The sequence below is a fragment of the Ostrinia nubilalis genome, chromosome 6, assembly GCF_963855985.1.
Source record: "Ostrinia nubilalis chromosome 6, ilOstNubi1.1, whole genome shotgun sequence".
NCBI classification, from domain to species: Eukaryota; Metazoa; Arthropoda; class Insecta; order Lepidoptera; family Crambidae; genus Ostrinia; species Ostrinia nubilalis.
In genome coordinates, this window is record NC_087093.1 from 12,224,493 (window position 1) to 12,243,614 (window position 19,122).

At 37.9% G+C, this 19,122-nt stretch overlaps 1 protein-coding gene across 1 annotated transcript in view; it reads left to right on the plus strand.

Moving 5' to 3' along the window:
* Positions 1 to 388: 388 nt before the first annotated feature.
* LOC135072654 (headcase protein) overlaps positions 389 to 19,122 on the plus strand; it is a 72,839-nt gene continuing 54,105 nt past the window's right edge. Inside the window, exon 1 of the mRNA XM_063966666.1 lies at positions 389 to 1,088. Within this exon, the coding sequence (XP_063822736.1) occupies positions 499 to 1,088 (590 nt within the window). The 5' untranslated portion in view covers positions 389 to 498. The remainder of the gene's footprint in view (positions 1,089 to 19,122) is intronic.

Genomic DNA, 19,122 nt, shown 5'->3' on the forward strand with positions numbered 1-19,122 from the left:
AGGCTCTTCAGTGACATTTACAGGGGGGCGCTGTACAGCATTTTTTCTATGGGGAAATGTCAAAATAACATTAGTTCCGACTTTTGCCACATGCCAAATAACCGTGATCAGACTAATAACCCTTGTGACATACATGAGTAATGTTTTGGCGCGATGTTATTATTAACTTTTTCGCAAAAGTAAAGGAAACGATACCCATTCAGCCTATTTTGCAAATTTGATAGAAAATACGTAGATTCTGGGACTAAAGTTCGTAGGTTTGCAAGGAAGGCTTAAAATACGTAGATCTACGTAAAAATACGTAGAGTTGGCAACCCTGCCCGGCCCCGCGTGCAGGCGGGTGGCGCGGCGGCGCGGCGACGCGCTGCGCTCTTGAAATTTCGCTTTCGTTCACTCGCGGTTATTAGTCGGCCGCGCGCGCTCCGGCAAGCATGTGTCTCGCGTGACGCGCTCCACTACTTCGCGCACGTTCGATTTCGTTGGCAAGGCGATCGCGGCATGGCTCCGCGCCGGCAAGGCGCCACCGGCGAGCGGGAGGCGGAGGACACTCGCGGCTGCTGCGTCCCTGGCGAGTGCCTTCGGCCGAGGGAGCCGGTGCGCATCGAAGACGCGATCCGCGTGCTATGCAACAATGACACGTGCGCCACCGGCCGGTACATGCACAGAGAGTGCTTCGAGCAATGGGAAGGCGGCGTGCTGGCGTATCTGAAGTCCTGCGGCCGGGCGAGGTCGTGGTCTGAGAGGCAGCGCCACCAGAATCTGTGGACGAAGAAGGGCTACGATCTGGCTTTCAAAGCTTGCGGCTGCCGCTGCGGTCGCGGGCACTTGAAGAAAGATCTGGACTGGGCACCCCCAGGAGCGGCAGTCAGAGCCGAGGACGAGAAGAAGCGACGCAGGCGAACAAGGTCCGGCCGCACGCCCGCCGCCAACGATGGGCGCTCCCGAGCGTTCAGCCTGTCAAGTTCAGGGTCCTGCTCGCCGCCTTCCGCGCCGTCCGAGCCGTCCGCCAGCCCGACTCACGCGCCCACACACACTGTCATGCCCATCAAGAGAAACTCCAAACCAGAAATCGTTTCCGACAGAATCAGGTAAGAAAACTTTTATAAATTTATATTGTTGCAATCTTATTGGAATTCGCTAATTCTCGAATTATTTTGCTTTATCAACTCAATGAAGATGAGACAGATTACAGAGGATTGTGAAACATTTTGTTACTATTGTAGGTATTTGAACGCAGCCCGCTGAACTTGTACCGACATGATTCGCTTGATGGTTTATTATTTACATTATCACTATTTTATCATGGTGTGTTATGTTCACGATAAAATAAGCATATTATCATTTTTCTCTAATATTGTTTTGATTCACCGACGGCCTTACAACTTACCTGCCAAAAAGTTTGATATTCAGCTTGTTTATTTAAACTTGTAATTACCTAATTTTGTAACTTGTATTTTGCATCAACAGCGAATAAATTGATCAATGTCGCGGAAGTGTGCAGATATAGTTGTTGTCGAATTAGTAATAAAACGTTAAGTTAATTAGAAACTGAACCTGCACCCACAAATAATGTTAGAAATGTATTTAAAATGCATGTCTCGGTTGTTTATGTCGTATAGGCCAACATTATTCGCGGGAACGGGTTAGGTTGGTAAGGGGCCCGGACGGGTTTCAAAAACCGGCCGGATCGCTAGGCTATTTATTTAGATAGGAGAGTTGCACCCACTACATTTTGCAGGATCGCTGTACACATCATTTGTTGATAAATACTACTTGGCTACCTCTTTAAAATCGTTTTACATTAACATTAAACTGCTAGTTTAAGCAGTTAAGCAGTTTCTAAAAACGGATTCAGGATAGTGTTAAGTCAATTGCTATGTTTATGAGTTTATTTCGCGACTAAGTAACGATCTACGCGTATCGCTTAGCGCGTAGGTGCAAAATTTTCTGATAAACATTATAAAGTAGCTATAAGGAAAAATATTAATACCTACAATACACTAATACCTACCTACCTACATTGTATTATCGCAAACAAGCCAGGAAACTAGAATTTATTTTATTTATTAAACTCTGTAAAGAACTTTTTATTGATAAATTCAGATTATGAAGTAGGTAGGTAAAAGGAAAATATTCGAGTCTAAAAGTGGGTGCTTGAACTTTGCCCGCTTTGCTCATACAAAAATTCTCATTTAATTAAACAATTGCTCATTAATAAAAGTTAGTTTCTTCTTTACGTAACAATATTGCGAGTAGTTACCACAAATGCCTAGTCAACTAACTTATTATACCTATATTTTTTAGAATGCAAACATACGACTTCAGCTTTGTTTTGTATTTAATTTCGCTGAAAGTTTGACTTGGCAAGTTCATTCATCGAACCACACGAAACGTAATGAAACTCTTATCTTGAAAAAATAATACGACTCCCGTGGGATAGCTGTGAAATTCCACACAATAACAACCTTTATCCGATGGCGTTAACGCCATAAGTTATAGTTGAAAGTTAATGATTTTAACGAACTTATTAACAAGTTATTGGCTTTGACAAAAAACAAAAGCCAGTAATACTTTTCTTTGTTCATTGATGCATGCATCGTGCATAGGTAGAACCGTCACGAAAAGAACACAAACCTCATAGTAGGTATACCAAGGAAGATTACGTTAACTTCAATGGTTTACCGTGAAATCCCAAAACTATTGTCGAAAAACATTATATTTGTAAATTAGGGTTTTTATTTGATAATTCCACGCATTTAGGTACATTACGCATTGGGTTTAAAGTTTAAACTACAAAATAGATGAAGAAGACAACTGTACTTACAAGGTTCCATAATAATAATATTTATAAATATAATCGAGTGTAATATTAATTCAACAAACACCGTGTAGGTATATTCAGCAAAGACAAACATCATTAATTCATTAGCAAACCGTTAAAAAATATTTGTGGCGAATTACGCGCAGATTTTGTTTCGCGCACGCACTGTCAGATCACAGATTAAAACACAAATTATTCGTATTTATTCGTTGACTAAATGAATCATGAGGTCCAAGGATTCTTCATAATAATATTTTTAAACACTTCGTTTATTCACTCGAAAATATTAGCTAGATATCTTTTAAAACTTCATTTTAAGTGCACAGTAATGATAAATGAAAACGCACCTATAATTAAAGTAAATGATAAAATTATGAACGTATAAAAAATACGATGCATTACAATCCATTTTGCTGACAAGTGTGTAAAAAACCGGCCAACTTGTTTACAAAAAAAGCGTTTCGCTCCAGATTATTTTCGATACGCATTTCGAATAGATGTTTTGCAGTTATTGTCATTTTAAATGGAACACGTTCACTTCCTGATCCTGATCAAAAAACAAGATATCGCCGGCCTTGACGAAAAACTGCGTTCTGTAATCGTGATAAGTTTAAAATATTTTAGTAAAAACCTCTTTTATAGATATCTGGCTTCTAAAATCTTAACCAGGTAGGTATAAACGACGTTTTTAGTGAAATTTGCATAAAATAAAAAAACACATTCTTTTTCAAATGTATCATACCAAGATAATTTGGAAAATCTATTTTTTTCTAGAAACTCGCAGGATTAAAAAAACCTACTAGTGGTAGGTACTCAGTCTTGAAAATACTTTTTAATGACTCAAAAATGTACACTTAAATTACACACAAATATGGTTTAAAATTTTAGACAAACAATACTTATTCATGTTATTGATGGTAGAAGAGGTGGAAAGTAAAAATTAATAAACTATATTCGAAGTACGGTACACGATAAATTCGTGTATTTGCGACTGTACCGGCCATTACAATAAAACAGGTGCGCTTTACACACCAATTTTCGGAAAACGGTTCGTGTTACCATTTTCGTCCGAAACCAACTGACACCGCAGTTTTTGTATGGCGTTAGTGTAATTCGTATGGGCCCGATCGGCAAATTGGTGAAGCCCCAAAAACGCAATTTCGCCGGTTCCATGCATTAACTGCGCTCCGTTGCACAGCTGGTTTCCGTTTTCCCAAAATTACTGAAACTGCTCTTCCCCCCTTTTGTGCCGCAGCCGTTGCTGTGGTTTCTTAAAAAGTTTTGTTTCTGTTCAGTTGGATTGCGAATCGTCATAAATGTTAACAACGCTGTGGTTACAATGTTTCCGCATCGGATTAAGACAAATCGTAATCGTTTTGCAAATTATTTTCCGAAAACGGTCTTGAACGTTTTGTTTATCGGACAAAAACGTGAACAAAATATTAACACAAACTCTTGATTAAAGTTTTCTTTCAAACATTTGCAAACATTCGCCTTTTGCAGTGTTATCTTGGAAATTTAGTTACCGTGTACTTTTCAAAAACTGTCAAGGTGGTAATCTTATCAGGAAGCTTTAGGTAAGTGATAATAAAAGTATAAAATCAACTTTGTAGACCGCACCTAGGTAGGTATTCAACTGCACAATTTTATTGATGCACATTTTCATTTTGAAACACGCTATTTCAAATGTTCCTGATCACATTATTGACATATTATCTAATATTTTGGTTATTTATTGTGTACAAAATTTACGTACTCAAAAACACAACAGTTATAGTAGCAATAAGTGTTTAATTTTATGTAGGACGTACCTATCAATTGCTATACATATATCATGATATTAAACAATTTAGCTTTTAATTAACATTTTCATCTAACAATGCACTGATTAAAACAGTTCTTTATCTGCTCAAAATCTTTATTGAGCTCGTCTATCTTCGTTTGTTTATTATCTATGTCAGAATAATCGAATGAAAAGATCGCGATTTCAATTTTTCGATCGATTTCTTGATAGAAAACTGAACAATGGCAAAATCAATTATTCACCGCTGTAATAACAGCTTGTATTTGTTGAAGTACCACGTGACTGTTACGATAATAACCCAACCTACCTCAACAACGTAGTTCGTTGAGTGTTACTCATAAGCTTGCACATGCACTAAAACATGCACCTTATCATGCGTAGATATTACGTGTGCAGTAGGGTGTCCCTTATTTTTCAAAGTTTTAAATTTGTAACGCATAGGTCTTAGTTTTGTTTGTTTGCCTCTAAAACACTCGGAAATAAATTTTTACCTTATTTGGAGTACGATAACCCGTGCCGACTTGCATCGAAACATGTTGCGCGCGGCAGTAGCGGTGCCGCGGTGTGTATAGTTCCAAAATACTGAACTGTCCTATCGATGACATTGACAGCGGGGCGCCACCGTCAATACCGAATCGCTGGTTCCGATTTTTGCCATGTTGGAAACCATAAAGTTGAACGATGGTAGCGCCCCCCTGTCATTGAGTTTGGCGGGACAGTTCAGCGTGGGTCATCTATATTCGCGGTATTTGTCATTTGTTCTCAATTAATCTCGTGATAAACACCTATTGTTTGACATTTAGAAGATGGCTGTGGAATTAAGAAGCAATAAAAAAAGTATTTTCTTAGTCGGGGACGTAAATTTATCAAATAATAGGCACAAAGTTACCGTTAATCGTCAAATTTTTGCAGTAGTTTTTAACATATTTTGCGAAGTTAATTAAATGTTATTGAAAGCTCTAATCTCATCATTCGGGAGTGTATTATATTTTGGGAAAAGCTATAAATCCTACCAGAGCCTAACTGTGTAAAAAAACTTGTGTATCTTCACCATGCTTAGAGGGAGTTGCAAGAAAAATTATTTAAAAAAAATCAGGATTTATAAGCGCCGCGGTGAGGAGGATTTAAAAACAAATAAAATATTTTAACAAAAACAAAATAAAACCAAGGCGTCCAGAGTGTTAAGGTGTAGACAAAAAGTTAGTTAAGAAAGTAGAAAGTGCAAGACAAAGAAAATTAAATAAATAAAAAATAGAGCAAATATGTTTCGGATGTTTATCGTCATCTCTTAACGCAAGATTCTATACAAACGCAAGGACATCACGACCAGCTTACCAGCTCTGAGGAAAGCCTTAAGGAACTCTTGACATCCACTTTCCAAAAGGGGTCATCCATAAAGTACGTCACACGTAAAGAGGGGGGGAGGGGGTTGACAAAGTGTGACATGGTGTGACAAGGGGTGGGAGGGGTCCTAAGTTTCGTGACATCACATTTCAATTGTTTCAAATATTTGATATAATGTTGATTTCATATAAAAAAATACTTAATTTAAATAGAAATAAAACTAATTTCGGAACTGCTGTTAATTTAATAATTTTTCGATGTGAAATTGCAAAACATGTGACGTCACACTAGGGAGGGGGGGGGGTCTCAGAAATGTGACCACCTGTGACAAGGACGGAGGGGGGGTCAAAAAAATCATGAAATTCGTGTGACGTACTTTATGGATGGCCCCAAAGGTATATGAGAGTGTTGACAAATTGATTTCCAAAGCAGCCCTGAGCAAGTTTAGTCAACATCTTTGGTACTTCATATCAGAAGAAATTGCCGTTTTATCACTCTTTGATGATGAAGGTCATGAACAAACACCGTCAATATTGTAGTAAAAGTACAAAGAGAGAGTATGTATGATTCTGGGATGAGATACATTCCATCTGAAGAAGGTATGATTATTTCTATGGTAAATAGGACTTTGTACTAATTTTTTATCCTGTTTTTAATGAATTGATAATAATACTGCCTTATTTATTGTTGCTGGAAAACCATTGAGTGGTTTTGTGTCTGTCAAGAGTATAAGTTTATTTTCTTGATTGAAAATTGATAATAATTTCCCCCTGAGACACATTTCCATATGAGATAAAGATGTTGCCTATTTAAAGGCAAAAAAGTGCTTCTTTAAGGGTAGTTAATGATAAAGCTGAAAGAGCAATAAAGCTTATGCAAGATTTTCATGGTTTGATCACTGCAAAGGAAGAGCAAAAGCTTTTTTTGCTACGCACAGTGTAGCAAAAATCGGGCCAATATTCAGGAGCATGGAAATCTGTATCCAGAATGTAAAAAAGGGTCCCTCAAAAGTAAAATATATTGTCTGATCTGTAATGTTATCTTCTTTTTATAAATATTTTATAAAAATTAAATATTTTAATTGATTTAGCTACATTACGAAAGGGGTGAAACCAGCATTATTCAAAATCTTCAGAGCTAAGTCGGCACGGGTTAATGTGTACGTAGGAAGATGAAATTTTGTATTTAAGTATGTCTGAGTAGTACGAAAAGAAACAGAGGGTATGCATTTCAATATCTAAAAAAAATTTTTTTTCGGCCATATAAGGGACACCCTAGTGTGCAGCGTGGCTAAGTTTGCACTGAAAATGCATTGTTTTTGTTTATTTTATAACGCTGCCGTGGCTGGCCTAGTGGTTATAGTTTTTAATGAGATTCTGGGTTCAATTCCAGGTCCTAGTCTTAGAGCTAAGCTAGACATAATAAAATACATAATTGTTATTTGAAAAATTGACGACGTTCACAAAGACAAAAACTAGCAAGTAAATAAAATATCATTTTGAATGAATGAATCTTTATGATGGATTGCTGTGTCCATCTATGACCAAGGTTAGATTTTATCGTTAATTAATATTAAAACTTGTATTTTATCGATGTAGGCATCCATATTGTTGAATGAAATAATCAACGTAGGTGCGGTGGGATTTACAATGTCACCTGGGTCATGATTGTACAGACTGCCAAACAAACTAAAAGCTATAACTCTTATGGAGTTGCAATAGGTACCATTTTGCGACAAAACTGTATAATTATGATGTGCTGTTGTACCGTGGCGTGGGCGAGTATGATGACGCGCAACGACTCTTTTATTCGTTAACTTGACCTATAAAGTCGAGATGGTCTCATGACTCGGTCAGTACCATTTAATCTTTAACGTGAATGAATTAGGAAGTTCAAACAAAAACCACAGATAAAAAACAAACGAAAAGCAATTTTAAAAATTCAAATTCAGAAACTTATCTGACAAAAAGTTGCCAGTAATAAAAATAACTACTATACGCCAGGTCTCAAGTCTTGTAATGACAGTTAAATAAAATTTTATTTACTGCATGCACGTTACTCGGTCTTGACCAATTTAATAAATATGGCGTCGTTTATCAATAGCGACATTTCGAACGAACCCAAACAGAGCTAATGAGGCAGTTTGTATGCGCGCGCGCCGCTGCGACTTCTGCGCCATCTCATTGTTTCATGTACAACTTATTAAGACGTTAAATAGCTCTAACCTTTGTTACTGGGTGTGTTTTTGTTGCTATGTTTGTCCCGGGAACATTAAATAAATAAATAGGTACCATGCAAAACTGTCAATCATTACAAGAACGCAAAGAGTTAGGCATAATAGTGGTCTAACAGCGCGACCTCTTCTAGACATGCCAGGACAACTTTTTCTTCAGTTGTTTTTGGTTGTTATATTAAAAAAGTTTCATTGAAGTAGGTAGTTTTAATTTAATTAGGATGAACGATTAATATGAATGAACCTAACAAACAATTAATTTTAACTTAGTAACAAAATTGTCCCTACAAAGAAAATAATCATACAAATGAGTTTACCAAGCATAATTTGCTACAATATTTTCAGTTTCTAATAAAAGTAATTTCAAACTAATCTGTCGCCTTAATATCAATGTGCTAACAAAGTTAGCAAAGGAAATTACTATTTGAAATAAGGCAATTTGCATTCCACGCCTGCGTCGTCGCGTCGTTCACTCATTGTGTACACATTACCGATCTGATATGAACAGACCAGCATATCAAGCTACGAGTATGGATCTTATGTGGTAGATTCCTACCACATAAGATCCATACTCGTAGCGAGGGGCGATTTAGCAAACAAAGCTTAGATAGTCAATTGCGGTCGACTGTACAAACGAGCTTGTAAAAATACCTAACGTATCATTTTGCTGTCATTACCACAGTGGTTAAGTGGTAAGGGTCGGAAAATTTACTGTTTTCCTCCGATTTACGTGAGTTCTATCTTGTGAAACAACTGAAGTCAAAAGATTTGATGAACCACCTATATGCCATTGGTCTGACATGGTCATACAAACACGTTAGGAAATACGGAATTTTATATCTTTCAAAACAGAAGAGCTTAAAATGTCAGATAAAACACACAAAGCTATCCTACACTGTTGTCTCATCTGGAAAAGGAACACAGAACCACAAATGGTAGATGGTCTCTTTATCTTAGAACTCGACCACGGAGGCGTTTTATTTGTCAATTTCGAGATAGCACTGGCACGTGAGCGCGAATAATCTTACTTCTTTCATATACTGCAACTCCTGTATAGTAAAGCTATAAAATTCTGAGTTAATAATAACATATTATTAGAGTTGCGGATATTAGATTTTACGATCTGTTGTAAATTTCGCAACTGATTAATGTTAGTGTTATCATAGCTTAAAATTCCGTTAGTGAAGGATTGGTGTAGGTAAAAAATATAGCTAATGACCGAATGGTTAAGAACCGGTTTGTTTTGATAACTGAAGGCGTGTCCACTCCGAATTAGGTATAAAGTTGTTGCTACAAAATACTTCGTGTTGTTTGCTGACAGCAAAGCTATTTTCAATTTATAAATCACTTTAAAGTTTCAATTTGTTCAGCGGAAACATAGACTATTATTTTGTAAATAACCAGACCAGATTTTTTGAGTAGCACAAGCGTAGATTTTTAGACCCTTTTAACGATGACTTAGTTATCATAAGACCACACTGTACGCTAGTCTGGTCAAAGTATAAACCTTAAAATTGTGAACATAGACAAAGCCAGCCAGAGAGCGACCATAGACACGTTTCATTTCCATTTCACACGAAGACCTTGATACTTGTGTTGTTCTCAATCCTAAGGTGAAACAGCGCCTAAAATTACCTTATTCAGGTTAGGAAGGAATTTACGCGAGTTGTTTGTTTCGCGTAGTTTTTGTCGGTAACAAAAAAGCAGTCTGATCACGTTCGGGGCGGCCTTGAGACGAGCCCACCGTGCCGACATAAGTATTATGTTTTCTTAAGGCTCAGAACTATTTATTGTAAATAATTTTTATATTGGAGTTAATGCGAAACAATCGTTCGAATTTCAACTCTCAAGTGAATAAAATATAATTTCAAATTACTTGTTTGGGTATCTTCGACGTTCTCAGAATTTTCGTGACAGTAAAAAGACACTAATGCACGTGGGTGTAGCGCTGTAGCGTCTAATCTATTATGAATTGCAAAGATTATACGATAAAAACAGATTTCATGTTTTACTAATAGCATTATCTATTTAATTTTGATAAATCACCTAATTTTATCAACACGCGTGTGGTGTGGAATCAATAAAGAAGTATCTAGTCCTGAAATACTTCTATGACTGAGACCCAAAATATGTAATCATCGCCGCAGACTGACATAGATGGTCTTGGAAACATTAGCTCATTTAAAGTAATAAATTGAGCAATAAATACTTCAATAACATTAAAAGTAGTCCATGATCCTCCCTTTAACCGTCTGAGTGCGACCACAGTGAGTCAGATATCAGTGGCGCGTGAAACGGAGTCGACCGACTGGTGGGGAGGCCAGTGAGGATATCACATCGTGTGTGTCAAACCAAAAGAATTTAGAGCACTTGGATTTTACGACCTATGCCTTGATGACAGTCCAAGAAAAATAGGTTATGCCATTACAAGCAGATCGTGACAAAAGATTCACGTGAAATGCTCAGTGTAAGTCAGCAAAGCATATAAGTCACAAAGAAGATTGAGACCGTGAGCAATATAATCAGCGCTTGACAGGACAGCTATATGGCAACCGTTCGATACTTAACTCTCAGAATTAACTTCACCACTAAGTTATAAACTCCGCTGGGAGTTGCTAAAAGAACGTAAAACACTGACATCACTCTCGTATGCATACGAACAGAATTTACTGCTCTCACAACAAAGCAGCTACTGGCCAACGATTTGACGACAATAAAACATCCGAAGAACGTGGATTTGCACAGTCAGTTGAACAACAAAGTTGTGCTTCGCACATTGTTCTGTAAGAACAGTTTTCACTGTCCTTGAAACGAGTTCAATTTATCTCTTCTACCAATAACTTAATACACCGAGCGCTTGTGTCTTTCGTCTTTCAATTAAAACATCTTTGCATAAAAACGCCGGTGTGTATGTACACACGACATTGAATTGATAATCTTTTTTTCACAAATTCGAAAGCGTCTGTCAGTTTTTCTAACAAAGCGTTCGCAATTTTTTAACAAACGAGTTCTGCTGCTAGATTATAAAGAAAACAAACGCAACAGACTTATAAATGACAATATGCGTCGCACAAATCAACCCTGATGGAATTGAATGCGCTTAATCACAATCCACACATGTTAAATAAGCGGTCTGCAATTTGTGTACGTAATGATGTAACGTTGCCAACACCAGTCTTTATAGGCAGTAATATGGCTTGAAATCAAGTTAAAGTGGTCACGATTATTATTGTCTGAAGACTGTCTGAGTTTTCCTCCGGTAAGGGGAGGCGATTTCCGTTCCCAGGCCGTCGGCAGTGGCCGCCACGGCTCGTTAGCGCCGTTTTTAGGGCGTGATCGACGCAACGGCGCATGCCTGCATAAATTGCATCCAAACAGAACCCTTCCGAACCCTTCTGTCCATCTGTCCAAACTTCACGGCCACGTACCCATTGTCACCAACTTAGTCATTTGCAGAACGCAAAACTTAACCAAAACCCTGGGTTACATGAAACAATGCTGCGTTTTTACAATTGCAAAGCTTAAAAAGTGCCGTGACTCGTCATTTTACTTGCAAATTCACGTGATTATGCATAGTGGAGTCGGGCGAAGATGTATTTACGTGTGCATTGTGTTGTTGATACGCATGTGGGCACGTACCAATGTGCCCGCCAGAGTGCAACACAACACAGCCGCGCTCCCTCTGCGCTCAGTTTCACGCTGTAAATGATCGATGCGACTCAACAATGCATTCGCAGTTCGGAAATATTAATGGCCATTAAAGGCGTTAGCACGTTCCATATGCAAAACCTCTCAGTGCAGTCATCTAAATTCTGAGGAGTCTATTCACTTATCTCAATTTGTACCATGAGATATGATTATTGTGGAATGAGTTTCCAATTCTATTAGGTGTATTAAGCGCTATATTTTATCGTCACCCCACGTACATGGTCAGCATTGCAGTTAAGTTCATTACGCAGTCGAATGGCGGACCAACGACAATTTAGAGCGGACTATGCATAATTTAACCATTAATTCTCGAAATGACTCCTCGAAGTTCTGTGTTCGCCAGACGGAGCTGACCAGCGCTATAATATGTATGCGCCAGCCTCTGGTGTAAGTTTTAAGATGGTTTCGTCTGAACCTGAATTGGTGATTTCGAACGTTTTGTTTTTGAGAGCAAAGGGAAGCTAGATGTTAAAGCGCGGGGTAAAGTTCGACAGCCGAGAGTCTAGCTAGACCCTGTTTAAAAACAAACCAACAAATATTTTCACAGCATTCACAGTGCAGCGAGGAGAAAGTTCGGGTAGGTTCAGGGACGAACCGTGGCTATTTGCGTCGCGCGGCGGGCGATCGTCAATGCAATTAAATTTGTAAGCGAAGCTTTATGTTCCCAGTTAAATATAAACCGAAGGCGCGACGTTGCCGTGCCGACCATCACTTTCGTTCGCCTCATACTTTCGTTCGCCTCATACTTTTGAATTAGAGACTTGCATGCGATTGTTCGCCGATGCAAATGTAACCGCAGTATAAATTGAGCCATTGTTTCTCGGATTCTCATTTTCCAAGCTCGAAAACTTGCCAATAACACGTTACACGCCAAACTGGTCTACCTTAATCCAGACGTAATTGTTTTGCACGGTTTATATTATAGGTACTGCTTAGTGGTTATTTATGTAGTAAACGTCGTTAAACCAGGAATTTGAATGCAGTGAGGCAGTGTGGTAAGCAAAGTTCAGTAGTTCAATGAGCACAGAGCGAGCAGCGAGCACCTATCGCGTTCATTGTCCTCTCAAAGGTTAAAATGGCTGGAAAACGGAGCCGTAGGAAATAAATCTTGTTAATCCACGTTTTTGTTAATAACGTGAAGATTAAATTTCTCGTAGTACCACGCAGAATTCTCCGGGGTCTTGTTTGTCGGGTAATATTTCATCAGCGGGGGCTTGCTTTACGAGCTTTAGCTGACTTTTGACTCCTAGAGAAATGGTTTATTTTGTCTGTACATGAAATAGTGTGAATAATGTTACATGCTATGGAAACAGTGGAAGTGAAAGTAAATATTGTTTCTTAGTGTTGATATTTTCACCAATAATAATCATTGGCATTGCAGTACATTTTCAGGTCTTATTGGGCTATGCATGTTTGGGGTAAACTGTCCGATTTTGCGGTTCGCCTGTTTGTGTTCCGATTAAATTCAATGTGAATTCCCAGACAGAATTGCTGCATAGCCCCGAGCTTGATCCTTGGAGTCCGCATAAATGACCGTTGAGCGAATGAATTGCTTGTAATATATCTGCTTGGAATTATTGCTCTCTGCAATGTGCTGTGTATGACGTTTGGGCACCAGATTTATTGTTGCGTTGACTGCTTCACTTGATACGATATCAACTGCGAGAACGTTATTAGAATTTCTCTTGCTTTTGCAATATTAAACTTTTGGAACGAGATAAGTTTGAAGGTAAATTTTATATGCGATTTAATGTTATAAAATTTGGTTGTAAAATGTAACACCGTCTCGGCCATCAAAATTGTTTTATGGCGTCCGGAACGTGATCGATCCAAGCGCATCGTCTGCATGAGCATTGGTTACGTAAAAACTCATACTTCGTTTCTGCTATCGTCTTGGCATGCCATAAACTCTATTTATAGTTGTGTACTAACCATTCTCAATGGATACTTTGTTGTCTATGCCTATGTTACGTGTGCCAACTATTGAGGTCACAATGTTGTGGACACTAACTTCCTGCCGTAAACATACCTGTAACTTCAAATATTGTTAATATTCAACATTTTAAAATAAATATGAAATTTATGTCCAAGTTAACTGCGACGTGCAAATTTTGATATTTCTTAATATCCCCAAGCAATTTTGGTTTGATTGAAAAACTTCATAAAAGTGGCATAAACGGTTGTACGCTTGAAAATGCGCATTTGTAAATAATTCATAAGTAATAAGTAAATAATTTTCGAGGTGCAAATTAAGTAACAACCGTGCATAACTGCAAAATGAATGCTACGCAATAACACGCTCGTCGCAACATAAACTTCGCTGCAAGAATTAAAAAAATAAATGATCTATTCCAAGTTGGGACTGACGGCTTTATTTTTCGCATACAGCTAATTATGGTCAGTGATAATGGTAGCAATTAAATTTGAGATGAGATGTTTCTTTTTTGTAAAATCCGCGCTATTTTTACGATCTCATCCTGAGGAATATTGTTTTACTGCTTGCTTATCTTCGTTTCGCAACCGGTTTGGTTATGTAACGTTTCCCACAGTGCAAAAGAGATGTAACTCTTAATACCTTCGCCGGCGCGGGCTAAATGTGAAAATTATTATGCCTGTTAGTCCAGTAGAATTAGCTTTTAAATCGGAAATAATTCCTACAAAAGATTTTATTGTTTTAATGGCTTCATTGGTTGCTCATTGAGACTCTCCTAAGTTTTCGACTTCGACGGAGTTGTGCTTAAGTGGTGGGGGCCCCCGAAAGAGGCATTTTTTCGGTTTTCCGGTTATACCGCGTAAAGGACTTACCCTATCAAAAAGTGGTCTTCATGACGGTTGAAGGGCACTCAATCCTGCATTGAATAAGACCAAATTCATATGTTTTGGACAAACCGTTCTCGCGCTAATGTTCGGCAAAGTAGAAAATATACGTATAATTAATGACCCTCTCCACGTCCAATGGTTTGTTACCCACAGGCTTCCAAGTCTTGAAAAGGGCCACCTCAACCAGTGTAACCCTATCAAGGCTTACGAGCTTGATGCGCCTATCCTTGTTCGTCCCAGCCGTTCCTTAACTGCGGTTGCTGCACCTCTTCCTGGCACTCTACTGAACGACTCTGTGTTACCTACTGTGGCTGCCCCTCTTCCTTGTATCTTCCTGCATGACTACGTTGCCTAGCCGTATGCCTGGTCTAAGGTTCGACGCCAAAAATCAACAACAACAAGTTCATATTAAAACGCTGAAGAGTTTTTTGTTTGTTTGTTTGAACGCGCTAATCTTAAGAATTACTAGTTTGATTGAAATCATTATTTTTGTGTTGAATAGCTCATACATTGAGGAAGGCTATAGGATATATACAATCACTCTACGACTAATAGAGGCGAAGCAGTAAAGAAAAATGTTGCAAGCACGGAAAATAGTATTTAAACTATTTTCACGCGTACAAAGTTGATTTTGTGGCGTCGAACCTTGGACCAGGCATACAGCTAAGCAATGCAATCGTACAGGAGGGTACAAGGAAAAGAGGCAGCCACATTAGGTAACACAGAGTCGTTCAGGAGAGTGTCAGGAAGAGGTGCAGCAACCGCAGTTAAGGAACGGCTGGGACGAACAAGGATAAGCGAATCAAACTCGTGAGCCTTGTTAGGGTTACACTGATTAAGGCGACCCTTTACAAGGCTTGGAAGCATGTGGGTAACAAGCCATTGGACGTGGAGAGGGTCATTAATTATACGTATATTTTCTACTTTGCCGAACTTTAGCGCGAGAACGGTTTGTCCAAAACATATGAATTTGGTCTTATTCAATGCAGGATTAAGTGCCCTTTAACCGTCATGAAGACCACTTTTCGATAGGGTAAGTCCTTTACGCGGTATAACCGGAAAACCGAAAAAACGCCGCTTTCGGGGGCCCCCACCACTTAAGCACAACTCCGTCGAAGTCGAAAACTTAGGAGAGTCTTAATGGGCAACCAATGAAGCCATTAAAGCAAAAAAATCTTTTGTAGGAATTATTTCCGATTTAATCAATTTTTGTGTTTAATTCTACTGGCCTATGTATCCTGGTTACATAATCTTTACTCTGGACGCTTGAATAGCCAACGCAAACATATAAATTACGTCTGTTGATTAATGCATTAGCTGTCGTTAAGGAAAAAAAATGCTAAAAGATTATCCGAGTCGTGTATTTTAGATGTAAGTGGTGATTATTGGTCTATTAAGGCGCTGGCTAAAATGCACTTAATATTATTATGTATAATAGATGGAGACTTCCTTACTGTGCGTGGTCAGACTTGTGACATTTAGCACTGCCGCTGATACGGCTTTGGCATTCGCAAACGAGAGCCAATTACCGTAAATAATTGTAACAGAGACAAAATGTCTCCTACAATATTTTGTAAACATTGCCACATGCATTGATCTAGGTCCAAATTATTTCACAAAGTTATGAGTTAGCTGTGACGTGTAGGTTTGTTTACAGTAGATATTTTCAGCACTAACAATTAAGAACCGAATAAAACTAACGACCATAAATTATAGCTGGATGCACTTAAGAAAACGATGGGAGAAATATTAGTCACTCCACACAAAGCCACAAAGAATTCTAGCTTCTATTGTACTTGAATTAAGATGAAGATTCGTCTAACGTTCGTCGAAAGAATCCCGCGCAGGCAAACGTTGTTTGCCGAACAAAATGTTTTTGACGTTTGATGATTCAATTGAGCCCAGTTGCGATTACACACTGTTAATTCCTGAGTAATTGAAGTCGAGTCCAATGGAGACTGAATTGATTTAAAAATAGTCCCAATTTAGAATCAGATGCACGAATTACGCTGCAGTTAGCGGTGAATATCGCAAAAATGTAGAGCGAACTACATTTAGGACAAATAATAAGGTTTTACTTTTAATTCGTGGACGTTCTCTATGGAAGCACAAAGTCGCTAATCAATTCAAACTTATTTTGGGGCCGGGTAGGTAACTGCCATGATTTTTGGAACAAGTTATTTCCAAAACTAGAGAGTTTACAGTCAAAAATCTAATATCTAAAAGAATTTATTATAATTTATTATGATATAACGACTACACAATACCGCCGGCGGTCATGGTCGGGCAAAACCGGTCGCAATTTAAATATTAATTTGTAAATATTATGTAAGCTTTACTAAAACAAACCGGCCAAGTGCGAGTCGGACTCGCGCACCGAGGGTTCCGTACCATTGATTTATGAAATTAAAATTATTATTTTTTATTTAAGTTATTAGTATGAAAGATTACGCGGTAATAAGCGGTTTACGATTTACGAGGTATTAAAAAAAAACTACTTACTAGATCTCGTTCAAAACAATTTTCGTTGGTAGTTTTTATAGTAATGTACATCGTATATTTTTTTAGATTTTTCATTTTCTTATTTTAGAAGTTAGAGGGGGGGGGGGGACCAACTTTTTTCCACTTTGGAAGCGTCTGTCACGCAAACTATTCGGTTTAGAAAAAAAGTATTTTAGAAACCTCGATATCATTTTTGAAGACCTATCCATAGATACCCCACACGTATGTGTTTGACGAAAAAAAAATTTTTGAGTTTCAGTTCTAAGTATGGGGAGCCCCCAATATTTATTATTATTTTTTTATTTTTGCATCAAAATCTTAATGCGGTTCACAGAATACATCTACTTACCAAGTTTCAACAGTATAGCTCTTATAGTTTCGGAAAAAAATGGCTGTGACATACGGACGGACAGACAGACAGACATGACGAATCTATGAGGGTTCCGTTTTTTGCCATTTGGCTACGGAACCCTAAAAAGTTAAAAACACTTCTTCTTTATTCCTTCTATCTAAGAAGTTAGAATATTATTATGGTTCTTATTTAATCCATAGGATTCTGGTGAAAAGTAAGGTTACATTTCTAAAATTAGTAACACATAATTTACAATTATTTCCATATTTTGTGAAGAAAATTGACTTAAAATGCGTAGTAAATATTCTTCTTTGTCTCACAATGATTCACATACACCTGGCATATTTTATTTTACAAGAGCATCCTTATTGTTGTATTGTATGAACAATAATAATAAAAAATCTTACCTTATGTTGTTTTGGCTCGTGTCCGACACGCAATCGGCTACTGCGTAATTTTCGCGTCTTTGTCAGATTGACGTAAACGTAATGGATTCATTTGTATCAACGTAATTAACAATTAATTGGTCTTAATCTTGTCTGTTTACATGTTTTACGCTAAATGAAAACGTGTTGTCAACGCATTTCAGGTTAAATGAATTTTCATTGTACCTACATATCAATCGACTGCTAATTGGACTTGTCCACGTTAAAACGGCTTAAAAAATTTCGATACCAATATTATTACCTATTCCGAGCTTAGGTATTTCAAAATAGTCGCTTGACAAGCGAAAGGTCTTGCCTGGCTATGCCTGCCTTAGTCATTGACAATGAAAATTTAGGCTATCGAGTTGAAAGTTCGTTCGTTCGTTCGTTTCAGCCAAATGACGTCCACTGCTGGACAAAGGCCTCCCCCAAGGTTTTCCGAGTTGAAAGTAAAGCTAAAATATTGAAACAACCAATATCCTACCTAGGTATTTGAATTTCGAAAAAAGATACTCCATTCAGAGAAATGTATCCCCCTTGTCATGTTTCCGCTCAAGACACCACATTTCTTACACCCACCTTTCTTCAGTGTAATTTATATGCTATTTTGCAACTTCTCAGTGCTTTCTAAGGATTGATAGTTCGGCCAATTCTATTGTATTGTCCCGGGTATAATGTAGAGAAAATGTGTAGGTTCTGCGACCGGGACTATTACAATTATCTTGATATATGGGAAAGCTTGTTACTCAATAAGTTTAACGATCACGATTTTGAAAGCTATCCGATTGATTTCCATTTCATCTTTGACAGGCATTCGATTAACTCCGCAATCGGAACAACTAAATCTACCAAGCAGAATCTTGGAACACTGAATTCGACCAAAACTTAGCAATTCAAAACAAATTAAGAAGCTACCAGTAGCATAAATTACATTTCCATAAAGAGGTAGTACTTTATCGTTTCTATCTTCATCTGTCTATGATTACCATTTAAGTCTGGCAAGTTCATAAATTACGAGTAGTCTACGATTTGAATTAAACTCTAAATTGTTCCATCTACTTTCGTACCTACCGTCTGTCTGCTAAAGCCATTAAACGTTTAGAAAATGAATGT